Below are 17,610 nucleotides of genomic sequence, written 5' to 3' on the forward strand. Positions count from 1 at the left end.
TTCAAAAAATAATTTATATTACATCAAAAAGCTATAACTTTCAGGTGAACCTTAATATTTTCTACCAATATTTTGTGAACTTGCATTAACGATCTAGATTTTTCACTCTAATTTGTTACTATGTCACCATTTAAATATAGTTAAGCCTGCAACAACAGTCTTAAACATTTACTCTAAGTTTATGAAACTCTGTGAAGCCTATGAAGGGGTTATCCAGATGGGGTAATCCAGACGGGGCACTACGTGACTGGAAGATTTCCCTCACGTATCTGGAAGGCCCCTCTAATCTCAATGTCAGCAGACTCACTGTGAAATGCAGTCAGCGATGGCAACAGTGCCAGTTGCCCGCAGTCCTGAACTGTGTGCTCTGCTCTGCTTCTGCCTTGCTGTATGACCTGATCCCTCCATCCCTTCATCTCTCTGTGTCTGAGTTTCCTCATCTGCAACATTGGAATAATTACATATGTCACCCACTTACTGTATAGCAGTACCAACATAAAGCCTTTAAAAGCACTCAAAAGGTTGGGGAGGTACAAGATCTGTCAAACTTACAATGCTATTTTGTAAATCAGCAATGTTAAACATTTTTATTGGTTTATAAAGTTGAAAACCTGTATATTAAATTTTTTCAAGGTTTGTATAAAAACCTTATCTACATTATCTAGATTATCTTAACTAATTATCTAGAAATGCTTTCAAGGATTGGAATAAGAGTTCCTTTCTCTACATAATTTCTTTCAGGCCTTATTCCAGGCAATGTTCCTTAAAACTGTAAACTTAAGGATAAGGAATCCCATGATCGATTTATATAATTCCAAATCTATGTATGTTATTTTTATCTTAAACCTTAGGAGAAATAATTCTCTCAAAATATAAACATGAAAGTTGGACTATCTCTGACTAGATTTTAGCTTTTATCATTGCTTTAAAATACATTCCGTTGATTCCCCTTAATTTTGTACAATTGTGCGTATGTCCTTTAATATTAGATATTAGTCTTATAGTCCAAAATTTTGTTTTCTACATCAGTACTTAAGACTTTTTGGAAAATAAAATGTACTATAAATTAATTTTCTATATCACTAATACTATTAACATAAAATTCAATTCAAAGCCTCCCTTCCAGTAGTGTTTAACACTGTGTTAAAAAATCAATTTCATTCGACAAATACGAATATCCTACTAGGTTCTAGTCATTATACCAAGGACTCAGAATATAAAGATGGCCTTGTCCTCAGAGAGCTTATAACCTACTTTAGGACAGTAATGTTTAAATTTTTACACTGTCTATTATTAAGCACTTTGGCAAGTACATTAACCTTCACATTAGGACCACACTATTAAAGTACTACAGCAATAACTTACTTCTCAGAGTTACATACACATATGTAAGGGAAGAACAGAGCTCAATTCATCGTATTTTATGGTAACTCTGCAATTAAAAAATAAAGAGAAAATTTCCATTCTTCTTCAAATACTGGTCTTGGGTTAGAATGAATCATCATCCATAATTTTTTTTCTTTGTAATCAACAAGTCTGTATTTGCAAGATGAACAGGCAAGTTAAGGCTGCAGACTGGTCTCTTTATGTGGCATCAATGGACACACAAAAAACTTCAGTGTGAAAGTACTGGCAGCTGTCTCTAACTAATTGGCCTGGAAAAAGAACACCACCTTGTCAAAGATACTACGATTTCTTTTTCTGATAGACAATCTAAAATGAAAACAAACAAAACAAAGAATAAACATTCCATAAGTAATAAATAAGTGTTTCATAAGATAAAGTACATTATGGAGATCAAAGGGCTGAGAAATACTCTCCAAAGCGAAAGAAAAGGACAAAATGGCATTCACCTTCTTCAGTCTACAGTCTACAGTGAATCCCAGAGGAACACTTAATATTATTGACAAATTCATTTGTAAAGTCTTTCAAAAAGACCTAAATTACACCATGTCTATTTCTCATCTTTAGTCATATGATTAGATAGTTGATCACATTTGCTGATAAAAAAAATGATAGGAGTCATATATTATTTGAGTTCTACTGTTATATAAATAGTTACAGATAAAAGAATTGCAATGAAACCAACCAACACCTATCGCTGAAATATTGCGACTCAATTCCAACTCAAATATTCCAACTCAAAAGGATTAAAATACATAGAAGTGGATGACTACTTATGAAAAAAATGTGTAACTGAAGGAATATAAAGAATTTTATAAATCTAATTAATATAAGCTGGAGTTTGAAATGTAAAATAAAATTTTTCTGGATATTTGCCAAATTTCCAGATTAATTTATTTTTAGATGGCTTCCTATCTAAAAGGAACATTTCTCTATTGTTACAAGAGCTATATACACTAATTTTTAAAATACTGCAATGATAGTATCTAAATTTTTATATACTTTGTTTCACTGTTTAAGCGTTTATTGTAAATTCAACCTAGCTTTACTTTAATAAATAGTTTTATACAACTCACCACTTTTGCATCAATTGCAACCTGAGCGAAGCCTTTACGATTACCCCATATAATGTTGTAGGTCTCATCACTGATAAGGGCTTCTCGAACTCCACCTGGCGAAATAGCTAACAAGTGACCGCTCCTCAGAATTTCAACACATTTTTCTCTTGGTCCATGTAGAGCACAAAATACATCAAGTAATAGACTAAACCCTGTAAGAAACATCAGCATGAAAATATATCTTAAGAACTTCTTGTCTAAGTCTTTAAGAACAAACATCTTCACAATCTACATAATTTACTATCTATACTTAAATCAGTAAATTCTTTTTCACTTTTTAAAATAAGAACTCTTAAGGTTAACATAAGATTAATATTGCTGGAAAAGCAATAGCTATGTCTTATTGATCAACTAATATTGATGATCTCCTTAGTAATCACCTGCTACTCTGGCTACTTTACATATCTAAACTTTTAACTTACAAAAACCTTGGAAAACAAAGATTCTTATCCTCATTTTATAGATGAGGAAAAGTTGGCTCAGAAAGTAAGTAGCTTACTCAAAGTCACAGACCTAGCAAATGGCAGGGCAGAGATTCCAGTCCAGTATGTCTAGTCCAAAGTTCTTTTCACTGAATCTCACAGCTAAACATTGTCTACAGTATTTATCAGAGCAATCAGAAATGGTAGCCCATCAGCAATCACAAATATAATCTTCCATTAACCCTATAAAAAGAGAATCACTCAAGAGAATTTAAATCTGACTATGCTCAACCCTATTAAAATTGGCAAGCCGTAATCAAATCTACTGAAATTAAAAGTTAGATGATGATAATTCCACAATTAAAATTTTTAAATAAATAATAACAACAAAATCATTAAAAGCTTTTAGTAAAGTGAGTGCGAGATTCAGGAGCAGTTCATTCCAGGTCTTAATATTATATTGTTTTTTCAAACTACAACTGTTTATAAATGAAAAAAATAATCCTGTCAAGTAACTAAATATTTTAACCAATTCCTAAATTGGAACTTTAGAGGACTAATGTTAGTATACATTATTCCTTGAAAATGGGAAATATGGAAATGAGCAGTGAAAACTGTGTAGACTAACCAAACTTCTTACAGGTTTTAGGATCTGAAGCAAGGTTAGAAATATTAAGGTTGAAATAATTTTCATTCTACATTTCATTAAAAGCTCAATGATTTAACTTGATGCATTCTCACAATCAATGAATAAGGGAGGTTTCATAAATTATAAGACCATAAAGATCATGAAGTAGGAAAAATTTTTTAAAGCCAAATGCTAAATAAAAATATTCACATTCTATTATGCATAAAAAGAAAAAAAATGGAAGCAACCTAATGTTCCATACGAGAAAAGTTTTAAATATTTTAAAACTGTTCTTAATTTAAAAAACAACTTCTTTATAAAACATGATAAAATATTAATGCTAACATTAATTTTATTTAAAACACAAAATCATCTGCATAATGTGAAAGTATGCAAATTAAAAATGAAGTAAAATAAATCAAAATGCTGACTGGTTATGTTAGAGTAGTAAAATTACAATGATCTTCTTTCTTCTAGTTTCCAAATTCATTATAAAGTGATAATATTACTTTCTAAACAAAAACCTCTTATAGCTAATTTAGTTTATAACCAAAATACAAATGACTTTTTAGTGACATAAGAATATCCAAAACATTAACCATGTCTATGAAAGACTCTGAGTAGATTGTTATTTAATTCACTGCTTTGTGTTTGTCTGGTTGATGGGTGGCTTTTGTTTTATTATTCCAGAGTACAAAACTATAAACTTTTTGGCCTGCTTCTGGTGACTTAGTGACAGAAGAAAATAAGATTTAAGCTCAATGACGTTATTTTAGAATGATTTATTTTAAAACTGTATTGTGTTTGAAACTATTTGGTTAATCAATCTTTTTAAAAAGGTACAAAGCCTTTACGAACAGATTAAAAAGAATTTAGTCCTCAATCTTAAGAGTAATTACCAGCCAAGTCAAACATGAGACAAAATAGACTCTTTATACCAATATATAAATTGGCAAAAGTTATAATTTATTTTTTAAAATGAAAGTACAGGATTTAACTTCAAAAAAATTCAACTAATTACCTGTTAATAAAAAAAAATAATATAATATTTTGGCCATAATGTTTTTATATTTAGATATTAGCTAAGCAGGATAATTAGATGCTCCCAAACTGGAGTTCCAAGTGTGTTACCTAAAAAGGCAAAAATCTTTTCCAAATTACACTCAAGAGCCCCAAAATATAAACTATCACATAATTTGATTGTGTTAATTAAACATTTTTATATCACAACAGTGAAAATTTACCTGGAATTTTAAAGACAAAGTGATCAGCTACCACTCGGCAAGTTCTGCCTTTATGGATAAAAATTTTAGCCATGAAGTAGTAAAAATCTATTGGAATAGCTCCATGATAAAAAATTATAAGTGCTGGTCCTTCTTCTGGTATTTTTTCCATTCCATGAACTTCATAACCTGTTAGACAAAACACAAATACTTAAAATATATTTATTAGTTATTTATACTAAAGAATGGTTACTAACTCAGAAACACAGTCTTTCTTACAAAATGTTGAGCCTTCCTGTTTCTCTTCCTCTTTCCCCCGCCTTCCCTCCTTGACAATCAGTTCTGAGCCATTAAGTGGGCCACAGCGAAGTAGGCACAGTGTGGAGGGGTGGCTCAGAGTGCTAGAGCCCAGGCAGCATGAGAACGGCAGCCACACAGGGAGGCCTGGAGTGGGCAGTCAAAGGCCAAGCACCGTCATGAGAGCATCCTCGCAAAAAAGCCTAGAACAGGGTGCTGAGGCCTGCATGGGAAAAGGAGGAGAGCCAAGGATGGGGCAAGTATGGACGTCAGAACCTGAGTGAATTGAGCACAGCATCCAGACAAGTAAGTGGCCTGGTACAGGGTGTCACCACCCGAGTGGGGTAAGATGGTATCCGTGAGTGGCAGGGGATGACGGCAGTGGTGGGCGACTGGTTACTAATGGGGAATTGACCAAACAAGTCTATATATTAAGGATAACGTGAGCCAAGTTTCTCAGTGTTGAAGGCGGCTGCAAATACAGAGCAGGAGAAAACTACAATAAACTCTGCAGTTGTAAGAGAGCTTCACTCCCACACTAAGAACAAGAAAAAGCAGCATGTCAGAAAGCTCAGGTCAACCTCTCAATCAGGTGAACTGAGCTCCAAAAGGTGACAAGCCCCGCTAATGAGAGAAAAAAGTGAGTATGGGAGGAAGTGGTAGGTGCCATAAAGGTAGGGCAAAGAAAACTGAAATATTAACAAATACTTAAAAGGGCAAATGTGGGAGAGCACTGAGTGTAGAGTCCCGTGGCACCCCAGATACAGAGTCCACACCTACTCACCAGCATTGCTGCACAAGCCTCACATGGTGCTCTCAAGAAACATTAGGGGCAGGGCAGGCAAGAGACCCAAGAGAGCCCCTGATAATGGTACAGAGACCAAAACCCCACTCACTTCCTGGAAACTTCTCTTGTAAAAGTAAAGTGACACTGGGAAAGGTGCAGAAACCCCCTCCACCCCATTCTAAGGAAGAAGTGTACACAAAAGGCATCTGATGCTGGGAAGGACAGAGCCCCATTTCCCCACTCCTCTCTCCTGCCTAGCCCCACCCCCGACTCAGGCAAAACTCCACTATTACTACAGGAGGGAGAAGCCAAAACATCTGCCACTGGGAGGTATAGGGCAGGCCCAGGCTGCTGAAATGACATAAAGCAGAGATCTGCTACCACTGAGAGGAAGGCAGGAAACTTGCTCCCAAACCCAAACCACCTACACACGGCACAGTCTCCCTGCCACACCGGAGAGTGTGGAGCACTGAGAGAGCATCATGCTTGGATCCAGGCACACAGGGCTTGTGGAAGATTCTGGCTGAACCAGGAGGATCACGGAGTGCCCCCGCCACCTGCACCCTTGCCACAAGCCACACATGGAGTTGCAAGCAAAGGCAACCTTTCCCTGGGGGAGAGGCAGGAGCACGGGGAGAGCCCCTCTGTAGCACAGGTATATAGGATTGAGGCTGCAATGGGAACATCGACGAAAATCCCCTGGCACTCTTGGCTCTACATATGTACAGTTAGCAGTGGGATTTTAAAGTGCTGAACTGAAGGTAACTATAGCTACAATAAAATCCGACCCAGTTCAATTGCTGAGTAGATTGAATTAACCTCACCCCACTCACTAATGGTTTAACAGAAAAAGGACAATTTTCAGTGACAAATTCTATTTACCTCATTCTCCACTGTTCTTTTACAAACAATGCCCAGAATTCATTAGAAAAATTTATGGAACATACAAAACGGCAAGAAAAAAAATATCCATCATCAAGAGAACCAGACCCAAATGTTTAAATTATCGGACAGTAACTTTAAAATAACTATGTTAATATGTTAAAAGATCTAGTGGGAAAAATGGATACATAATCATATTAGAAATTTCAGTAGATAGAAGGAAATTATAAAACAAAGCAATGAGTCAAACGAAAAAGCTACAAACCTGCATGAGATCTAAGGGTTAAATGTTAATAATAATCAATGTTAATTCTCTGATTTTAATGGTTTTATTGATGTTAAATGGAATATTTTTGCTTGTAGGAAATATACACTAAAAGTGTTAAAGAGAAGGTAATGTAGGCACTTATACTCACATGATTTAGAAAAATAAGTTATTTGTATAATACTTGGAATATTAACTTTTTAAAAGACTACAAATAAAAAATAATATTGCCTTCTATGGAAAAATCATAGAAGATCAGAGACTTTTCTGTAAGATCAGAGAATCATAGAATCTATAAGATAAAAAGAACCTTCAGGTTCTAACATAAACAATATTAGAATTTAAAACTATTTTTGATTGTTAAGGTTATCCAAGAAATCGCACATCTCTGAAACATCACGAACACTTTATTGAATCTGCTAGCTCCTAAAAAACAATCTGGACCCTTCTGTGTAAATCTGATATCGAGTAACTGCTAAAGAGTACAAGATTCTACTCACTACAAGCAGGTTATGAAAGGGGTAAGAAAATGAACAGATAAAGGGGAGTGGATGAAAAGGGCAGGGGTAGGAGACATTGAATAAGTTAAAACTTCCCTATAAAATAACACAACCTAGAGTAAAATTTAACAGTCTATAATAATTCATTGCTAAAAATAGGAAAAACTCTTAACTCATGACCTGATGCAAAATAAAACACCATTTAAACTGCTATATACATGTGGCTAACTTAAAAATGCTGTCAATTAAAAAAAAAACTATTTAATTCACAAATTATTCTTTAGAAATTCCTATTTTATTTAATAACAAAAATGATATTATTGAATCTAACTACTACATTCTGGGCGAAAAATTGTGATCAGAGATTTGAACTGGATATCAAGAAAACACCTCTCTGGAAATATAAATAAAATTAGAGACTCGTGCCATTCTTTATCTGTTCTTCCTGCCACATTGTAAACCCTATTCCAAGTCACCATAGGCAGGAACAAGGGTTTCAGCAAGCGAAGCAAACGACAACATAAAAAGGGTGGTGGAGATAGGGCTGGGAATGATCTCTGGAGGCCTCCTTCTAACTTAACCCTAGTTCAAGGTTGGCTTCCTGGCCATACATTTTTTTTTTCCTCCTCCAGCTAGAGATTAATCTGCCTAGGTCCTCTGCTACCAAACACCAAGACATTTCTTACAGTGACCCTGTGCTATTGGTGGATTGTAGGGATTATAAAAGATTTAAGTAAGATCCACTTATGTTTCAGGAAAATACTTTGGATATTTTATCACAGGAGTTGGGAACTGATACTCTGGAGAGCAGATGAAATGTGATCATGTTTCTAGTCATAAGAGCTACTTTTCCTTCTCATCTCACCATTGTCAGGCCACGACCTCTGCTGATTCTGGCAAAAAGAAAAAAGCCTACTGAATAACCAACGGGTCCATGAAGAAATCAAGAAAAATAAAAAGATAGCTTGAGACAAATGAAAATGGAAATGCAACACACCAAAACGTGGAATGCGGCAAAAGAAGTCTAAGAAGGAAGTTCATAGCAATAAATACCTACCTCGAGAAACCAGAAAAATTTCAAATAACCTAACTTTATACCTAAGAGGAAAGAAATAGCAAAGATCAGAGTGGAGATAAATGAAGTAGACACTAACAATAGAAAAGATCAATAAAACCAAGATTTGGTTCTTTGAAAAGATAAACAAAATTAACAAAACTTTAGCCAGACTCACCAAGAAAAAAGGGCTCAAATAAATAAAATCATAAATGAAAGAGGCTATCTCTCAACTGATACCTCAGAAATACAATCATTAGAGACTACTATGAACAATTATACGTCAATGAACTGGACTACCTGTAAGAAATGGATAAAGCCCAAGAAACTTACAACCTTCTAAGGCTAAATCAGAAAGAAACAGAAAATCTGAATAGTAATAACACTGAATCTGTAATCAAAAACCTCTAAGACTAGACAGCTTCACCGGTGAATTCTACCAAACACTCAAAGAATACCAATTCTTTTCAAACTCTTCCAAAAAAAAAAAGAGGAAGAAACCCTTCAGAACTCATGTTACCAGGCAAAAATTACCCTGATTTCAATATCAAAGACACAAGAAAAAAAAAAATTACAAGCCAATATCCCTAACATAACAAACCACATTATCAAAATGAAGAATAAAAATCATATGATCATCTCTACAAATGCTGAAAAAGCATTTAACAAAATTCAACATCCATTTATGACAAAACTTTCAACCAAGAGTATATAGAGGGAATGTACGTCGACATAATAAAGGCCACATGTGAAAAGCCCACAGCTAACATACTAAATGGTGAAAAACTAAAAGCAATTCCACTTCCAGGCATTTATCGGAAGAAAAGGAAAACACCAATTTGAAAAGATATATGCACCCCATGTGCAGTAATGCACTGCAGCATTATTTACAATAGCCAAGATATGGAAACAATCTACGTACACTGATGAATGAATGAATAAAGAAGATATGGTACACACATGCACATGCACACACACACAATGAGATACTATTCAGCCATAAAAAAATTAAATCTTGCCATCTGCAACAACATGAATGTGCCTAGAGGGTATTATGCCAAATGAAATAAGTCAGAGAAAAACAAACATTATATAATCTCTTATATGTGGAATTTAAAAAATAAACAAACAAAACCAAGCTCATAGATACAGAGAACAGAATGGTGGTTGCCAGAGGCAGGGGGGCAGTGTGAAATTAGTAAAGGGGGTAGAAGGTATGAATTTCAGTTATAAAATAAATAAGTCATGAGGACGTAATATACAGAATGGTGACTATAGAAAATAATTCTGCATTGCATATTTGAAAGCTTCTAAGAGAGTAACTCTTAAAAGTCCTCATTATAAAAAAACTTTTGTAACTATATATGGTGATGCATGTTAACTGCACTTACTGTGGTGATAATTTCCCACATATACAAATATTAAATCATTGTTGTATACCTGAAACTAATGTTATATGTCAATTATACCTCAATAAAAGAGAAAAAATACAAATGTATAAACTTAAGATGTTTTGTTATTTTTTCATGTCATAAAAGAAACACCATACAATTGTTTTGGAAATCTTTCTCGAAGGAAGGACGGACGGACGGAAGGAAGGAAGGAAGGAAGGAAGGAAGGAAGGAAGGAAGGAAGGAAGGGCAAAAGCAAGAGAAGAAAAAGAAGAAAGCGTTCAGAAGTCAAGAGTAGAATTAAGTTCAAAGAAAAAGGAAGATAAAAAGGAAATTTCCAGTGGCTACAGCAGAAAAGGAAGTTCCTACAGCCATATTGCCTCCACAGAACAGCAGTCCCAAGAAGCACTGCCACGCACATGTGAGACAAAAGGGAAATCTAAGGAATGAAAATCTGAAACTGTTAGTTTCTTCCTTAAGTTTTTATCCCTGTTTGGTTTGCTAAGAAACAAGCATTCAAACAGTAAGATTTCAGTATAAATTTTAGTTCAGGAAATTCATTTTAAATTATATCTTCACCAAACAGATTAAATTAAGTGTGCTAGTAATTCTAGTATTAAAGGAATAAACTACTTGGTAATATTTCAAATGGACTCAAAAGAATGCTATTAAAAATTAAATTTAATGATATTTACCTACACACTATGGTAAATTAACAATGCATCCTTTTGGGTCTTCCTTGAGAAAGCAAATAAACTAAACTATCTATAAAATAAAGTCCAAATGCCTGAGCATAGCATTCAAGGTCCTTCAAAATCTAGGTTCAGTCTTGCTTTCCAGGTTCATCATTCGACATACTTCTCACCCACATGATTCATCTTCTAGTCCTGAATACACCCTGCGTTTTATTTAGTACTCATATATGTTAACATAAATGCTATCCTACTATTTAAAGTTATGAATCTACTTTTTCTGTTCTACAATGTATCTTGGAGATCTTGACAGGCATATATAGTGATCATATTCTTCTTAATGGCTATAAAGTATTCCATAATAAATTCCTATCACAGTTAATTGAGCTATTTCTATTCAGGGACAACTGGATTGTTTCCAATTTTTCACAAATATCACTGCAATGAACATCCCTTTTTGCATCCTTGTTGTCTGAACATGTGACTATATCACTATAGTAGATACTAAGAAGGGCAACTGTTGGTCATACAATACTCCCATTTTAAATGATGATACCGCCAAATTGTCCTCCTGACTGGCTGTACTACAATACTTTCTCACATGCATTGAATGAGAGTTCCCATTTCTCCATTCTCATCCTTTAATGTTACCAAATTTTATAATTTTTGCCAATCTTTTGGGTAAAAATGTATCTCAATATTGTTTTAATTTACATTTTCCTAATTACTAGCGGGCTTATGCATGTTATAATTATTGGCCATTTGTTTCCCAATCATAAGTTTGGTCCATTTTTAAGTTGGATTCATTTTATACTAATTTATTACTTTCTGCCATAAATGACTTGTGCTAATGTGACCCATCTTCTCACACATCTTTTAGTTGTCTTTTATGAAAAGATTTTGTCTTTTCCTGCTGATCTGAAAAACTACTTTATCATTTACAAAAAACACGTTTCTGGACTTTTTAACCTGTTTAGTCTATTTGCGATAATCCTTTCCCTATACCAATACCCAAATTTTAATTATTAAAGATGTTAATGTTTTTGATACAATAAAGAAAATACTTCTTTTGTTTTTTTCAAATTTGCTTTGGTATTATTCTTGCTTATTTACTCTTCTATATGAATTTTAGAAGTTGCATAAAAAATCAGAATTAAATGAACTAGGAGTGTGGCCTATAAAGCGACTATAATGTGTGGCCTATACAGTGACATCTTAACTGTAATAGGAATTTATTACGGAATACTTTATAGCCATTAAGAAGAATGTGATCACTACATATGCCTGTCAAGATCTCCAAGATACATTGCTGAATGGAAAAAGTAAGATTCCTAACTTTTAGATTTTCTGCTTCCACAACTCTTTTGTATACACTTTCACCATAAAGTTCTTACATTTTTTTGTTAGATTTAATCTTACATAGAATTTTTCTTTTCCTTTTTTAAAATGATTATTAGTGGTGTATACGTGAGTGGTTACTAATTTTGTGCCCATTTTTCTTGCTAACCAATCTTATTAGCACTGATAAGTCTGTAGTTGATTCACTCAGTTCTTTCGGTGTCTCCTTTTTTCTATTCTTTATACTTATTTCTGGGATCTCCAAAACAATGTTATGGTAGTGGCGAGAGCATCCTTGTCCTGTTCCATACTTACTGGAATTCCTTTAATACTTCTCTACTTCTCCATTATGGATCATGTTTGTTGAAGATTTCTGACACATTCCCTTTCTTAGTCAAGGTAGTACTTCTCAGTCATCACTTGCTAAGATTTGTTTCATAAATACTAAATTTTGTAAAATTATTTTCTATGAGACTGACCTACAAATCTCCTTTTTGGGTGTGCTTTCCTTAGCAAGGTATCCTAGACTTGCCAAATAAATGTAGACTCACATTTTTTTCTACACACTGAAACAGTGTAAGATGGGCATTATTTGTTTCTTAAAAGTTTGCATAACTTGTGGACTCCTGGCCCTCTGTTCCCATTAATTTCATAATTGATTATTGATCTTTTCTGTTGTTTCTCTCTTCTTCGTGAATCAATTTTGATCATTTCTATTCTCCTACAAAACCGTCCATCTTATTTGGTTTTTAAATGCAGTGGTGTGAAATATTTAATCAAACAGTTTTCCTACTCATTCATCAAAGCCTTATTCAAAAGCTACCTCCTCTCTGAATAGTGCTTTTATTTTTGCCCATAACAACTGTTCTTGTTTAGTCCTCACAGAAACCATAAACTGATGAGGAAACTTAAGTGAGTAAAGTCCATATAACCTACTCAAGGTCACACAGTGGTGAGACCAGGAGGAAAACCCACATCTAACTCCAAAGTCTGTGTTTTGCCCCATATCACAGCTCCTACTACAGGTATGTCCATGCTAACCTTCACCTGTGATACTTCAAATGCTGGTTACAACCTATTAGTGAATTGTGAAATCACTTTAGTGAGTTATGACCAACATTTTTCTTTTTAAATAAAAGAGAGTAGACTAGAAAACAGAGCAAATCATATGTACAAAATATACTTACTTTTCGTGAAACAGTATACACATATATGTACACTATGTGGCAAAATGCATTTCTTAAACAAGGAAAAATAGGCAAAAATTGGATAGCATAAAACTATATTTTAAAATACTAGGGACCCTGAATATACAATTTTAAATTGAACTTAACAATGATCAAGACACAGGTGATATATTTCAGGGCCTTCCAAAGTATTAGAGAAAGATGCTCTATAATTATGACAGCTAACATTTACAAACATGTGCCGCATAATGACATTTCAGTTAACAACAGACCACATATATGATGGTCGTCTCATAAGATTATAATGGAGCTGAAAAATTCCTATTGCCTAGTGACGCTGTAGTCATCATGTCATAGCACAACACATCATTCCCATGTTTGTGGTGATGCTGGTGTAAACAAACCTACTGCACTGCCAGTCATATAAAAATTAGGCACATGCAATTATGTACAGTACATAATACTTGATAATAATAAATGAATAAGTTACTGGTTTATATGTTTACCATACTAACTTCTTATCATTATTTTAGAGTATACCCTACTTATTGAAAAAGTCTGCTATAAAACAATATGCCATGTTCCGCTGGCAGCAGCCTTATATATTTCGTGTTTATCAGGTTTCTTAATTGCATCATTTTCTCTTGTGCTTGATTTAATCTCATTGTTGTTTTACACAGTAACCTGCTGTACAGGATTGTAGCCTAAGAGCAATAGGCTACATTGTCATATAGATATATCCTAGGGATGTAATAGGCCATACCATCTAGGTTTGCCTAAGTACACTCAATGACGAAATCACCTAGCAGTGTATTTCTCACAACATATACATATCATCATTAAGCAGTGCATGACTGTATTGAACATTTAGTACGTAATAGAAATTATGCTAAATACTTTACGTGAAATTTCACTAAATCCTTACAACAACCCATTTTAAAGAAAAGGAAAATAAGGTTTAGGAAAAGTTAAGTATCTCATTTGAAAAGGGTTATTTACATAGTTTTAAAGTAGTTCCAAGATATTTATCGATTAAAAAATAAGCAACTTAATGGTGGAGAAACCTGGCAGACACCTCTTTAAGCACATGTTCAAAGTTACTGTCACCAGTAATAAGACATATCAACATCATGAAACTCTGATCGAAGGCACTTGAGAAGATACACATCATATGTTTTGTGGTATTGTCAAAAATGCATAACTTCAGTCTACTTATGAAAAACACTAGATCTAAATTGAGAGATAGTCTATAAAATAACTGAACAGTATTCTCTAAAAAAGTGAAGGTCAAAAGACCAAAAAAAAAAAAAACAACAACAACACAAAACTCAATAACCATCATAGGTTGGAGGAGACTTAACAATTAAATACAATTAAATACAATATTTGGATCCTGGTAAAAAGATACTGTTGAGAAAACTGGTAAGATTTCAATAAGATCTATAGTTTAGTAAATACTACTGTACCATTGATAAATTTGATAATTTGAGAAATGGTTATATAAGATGTAACATTAGGGAAAGCTGGATGAAAAATATACAGAACCTCTCAGGACTATTTTAGCAACTTTTCTGGTTTTTTTCAAAATGAAGGTTTAAAAAATTATAATTGTTGCAAAAGGAAGGAGGAAGAGTAAGGGAGTAAGGGGCAAGGAAAGAAGGGTGAGAAAACAAAGAAAGGGGAAGGGGGCAAAAGATGTCAGATAACCTGCAAAGGTCACCCGGCCAGACACTGCGGAGAGCCTGTGTTTGAATTCAGGCAGTCAGACTGAGGAGTCTTTCACTGCAAGAAAGACAGAGGACGTAAAGTGTATAGAGAGGTGATATTTTCTTAATACCACAATTTGATTTTCCCATAAAAATTTTGATACATATAGTTTAACTGATAAGACCCTTTTAGTGAATAAAACATAACTATGTCTTTAAAAAATCATAATATAAAGTAAAAGTAAGTTGAGTTTCTATTATAGTCCTTTAAAAAAAAAAATCAGTTACTCATATAATATAAATAATAGTCATATGATAAGACTATTTAATCAAAACAGTTCATTTTCCCAAAATTTTGTATTGCCAGTGAAGTGAACCAGTTATGCTGGTGTTAGGTAAGCATAAATATCATTTTCAGAAAATAAAGAAAATTCTTTTGTAAAACAAAAACAAAATCACAATAATATGAATACACACAATAAAATAAGATAAAACAAACAATTAAAAACCACCAAATAAAATACTACTTACTTCCCTAAACTGAAAGTTATGGTTCTGATTACCTTTACAGATGTCCTAAAATAATTTTCAGGGAAAATAAATATTAAGAGTCCAGCTTTTTAAACTACCACTCATATTTTCCAGGAATGTTTAAGAAAAAAAAAAGTCAAATTTTTATAGTTTAAAGGCTATAAGTAACTTGACGATTGGGACTTCACTGACCCATCATTACCAAGCAAACTACCTAGAAATGTAGGTATTTAAAGAAACATCAAATTAATGTTTCTTGATAGTATAAGCATTATGTGGTACAGCACATAAGAATCAGAAAATCTTCTGAAAAATGAGTGTATTTACATTGTATATAGTATGAGGATAAATTTTAACTTCAAATCAGAAAACAATGTATAGATTCTTATACAGATACTTATAGTAAACAATTATAAATAAATGATAGTTAAATAGGTAACTGACTAAATTAGTTATAGGATTTACAGAGTTCCATGTAGTCATTAGAAGTCACTAAAAAGGCTGAGTGACATGAAAAATACTAGTCTGCCCACACATAAAAAATGATAAACACACCACAATTTTAACAGAACTCAATTGCAAGGTAAATTTTAGGTGACTATTTTCTCCTTTATTTTTTTTAATTTTATACTTTTTTTCATAATCTAACATTTATATTAGCTGAAAAAGTCCTTTGAAGATTCTTTAAAGAGCTTGAATTCAAACTGATTTGACATCAATACAAAATCCAAATATGCACACAAATGCCTTTGATAAATGTCACTAAAGAACAGGGTAAAGAAAATCTTTTTTTAAAAAGTACCATTTATCTTAATAAAATGCTATCATAAAAAAACATTAAAACAGGCTATATATATATATTTTTTTTTTTACTTCCTCTGAGTCATAAATGCATATTTTAAAAGACCTCAATAAATAAATAATAAAAATGCCTTCAAATTATACATTCTGCTACAAAATAAATTTAGTGCTTGAATTTATCCTAACAAGGTCTCTTAGAATATAAATAAATTAAAATTCCTTACAATGTATATTATCCTGAAATATAGGGGCTGTATATGTGAGAGGGAGATACATATTCCCAATGAGTGTTATAAACAATGCCACTGAATTTCTGTATCACTGTTTTAAAGACAGTGAACAATAGCAGTCTACATAGATGCATTCTCTGCAGATGTGCACACATGGAATGCTAAAGTATCATCTTGCTTCAAGTAAAACAACTATGAGGAGAGTATGAGTGTGTATTGACCAGCAAGAGCATTAGTATAAACGAGTAAATATTAAGAATTCAATACATCAAAAACATATGATTTCTGTTTACCAACCTGCTGAATACCACTACTTTTGACCCTGAATCCCCAACCTGGGACAAACTTACCACACAACACAGATCACAAAAGCACAGGCCTTAGAGCCTGATTTCTGAAGCTGCATTCTGGCTCTTCTTCCTAGCTTCCTAGTGTGCTTTGGGCAAATAGCAACCTCTCTGTTCCTGTTTCCTCATGGGAAAACTGTAAAATGGAGGTAATACATAAAATCTGTCTATTATATTATAAAGTTTAAAATAATTAATGCATGCCAAGCATTTTACAGTGTATGGCATAGTTAAGTGCTCAAAAAAGATTTGTAAGAATGTATGTAGCATTAAAATGACAACACATTAGCCTAATAAGCATGTCACTGGTGATCTTTGCTATAGTAGTAGCCCTATACTTCAGTGATCTATATTCTTAAGTGTCTTATTTTTTTTAATTAAGGTATAGTTGACATACAATATCATATTAGTTTCAGGCGTACAACATAGTGATTCAACATTTATATTCCTTATGATGTGATTACCACCTCAAGCATCTATTTCAAAATCTGTGCTTCCCTCCATGTCTGTGGAACCACTCTGATGCTCAACAAAATGATACAGAAGGCACATCTGTTACAAGCCTATTGAATTCTCTGTATTTTCATATAGTCCAAAACAAGAGAGAGCAACAAATAAGGTAAAAATTGGTAAAGAAAAATATCAAGTCCTTGAAAATATGCCACAAGAGGGCAATTTTCATGATGGCCAAATGAAGAACTACCAGTCATTAAATGTAGAACGTCACATTCTCTGAAATAACAAAGAAAAGAATGAATATCCTGGAGAAAAATTTATTGCTATCTCATTTATTGAGAAATATATAAT

General features: G+C 33.3%; 1 protein-coding gene across 3 annotated transcripts in view; it reads right to left on the reverse strand.

The window, feature by feature from the left end:
* Positions 1 to 17,610, reverse strand: part of TMEM68 (transmembrane protein 68) — a 40,758-nt gene that overhangs the window by 14,939 nt on the left and 8,209 nt on the right. For all 3 annotated transcript variants that reach the window (XM_015598678.2, XM_006923969.3, XM_025041110.1), the window contains 2 exons: positions 4,817 to 4,984; positions 2,481 to 2,674 (listed from right to left, as the gene is read on the reverse strand). In XM_015598678.2, coding sequence (XP_015454164.1) covers positions 2,481 to 2,674; positions 4,817 to 4,984 — 362 coding nt within the window. The remainder of the gene's footprint in view (positions 1 to 2,480; positions 2,675 to 4,816; positions 4,985 to 17,610) is intronic.

Source organism: Pteropus alecto, unplaced genomic scaffold (genome assembly GCF_000325575.1).
Source record: "Pteropus alecto unplaced genomic scaffold, ASM32557v1 scaffold87, whole genome shotgun sequence".
NCBI classification, from domain to species: domain Eukaryota; kingdom Metazoa; phylum Chordata; class Mammalia; order Chiroptera; family Pteropodidae; genus Pteropus; species Pteropus alecto.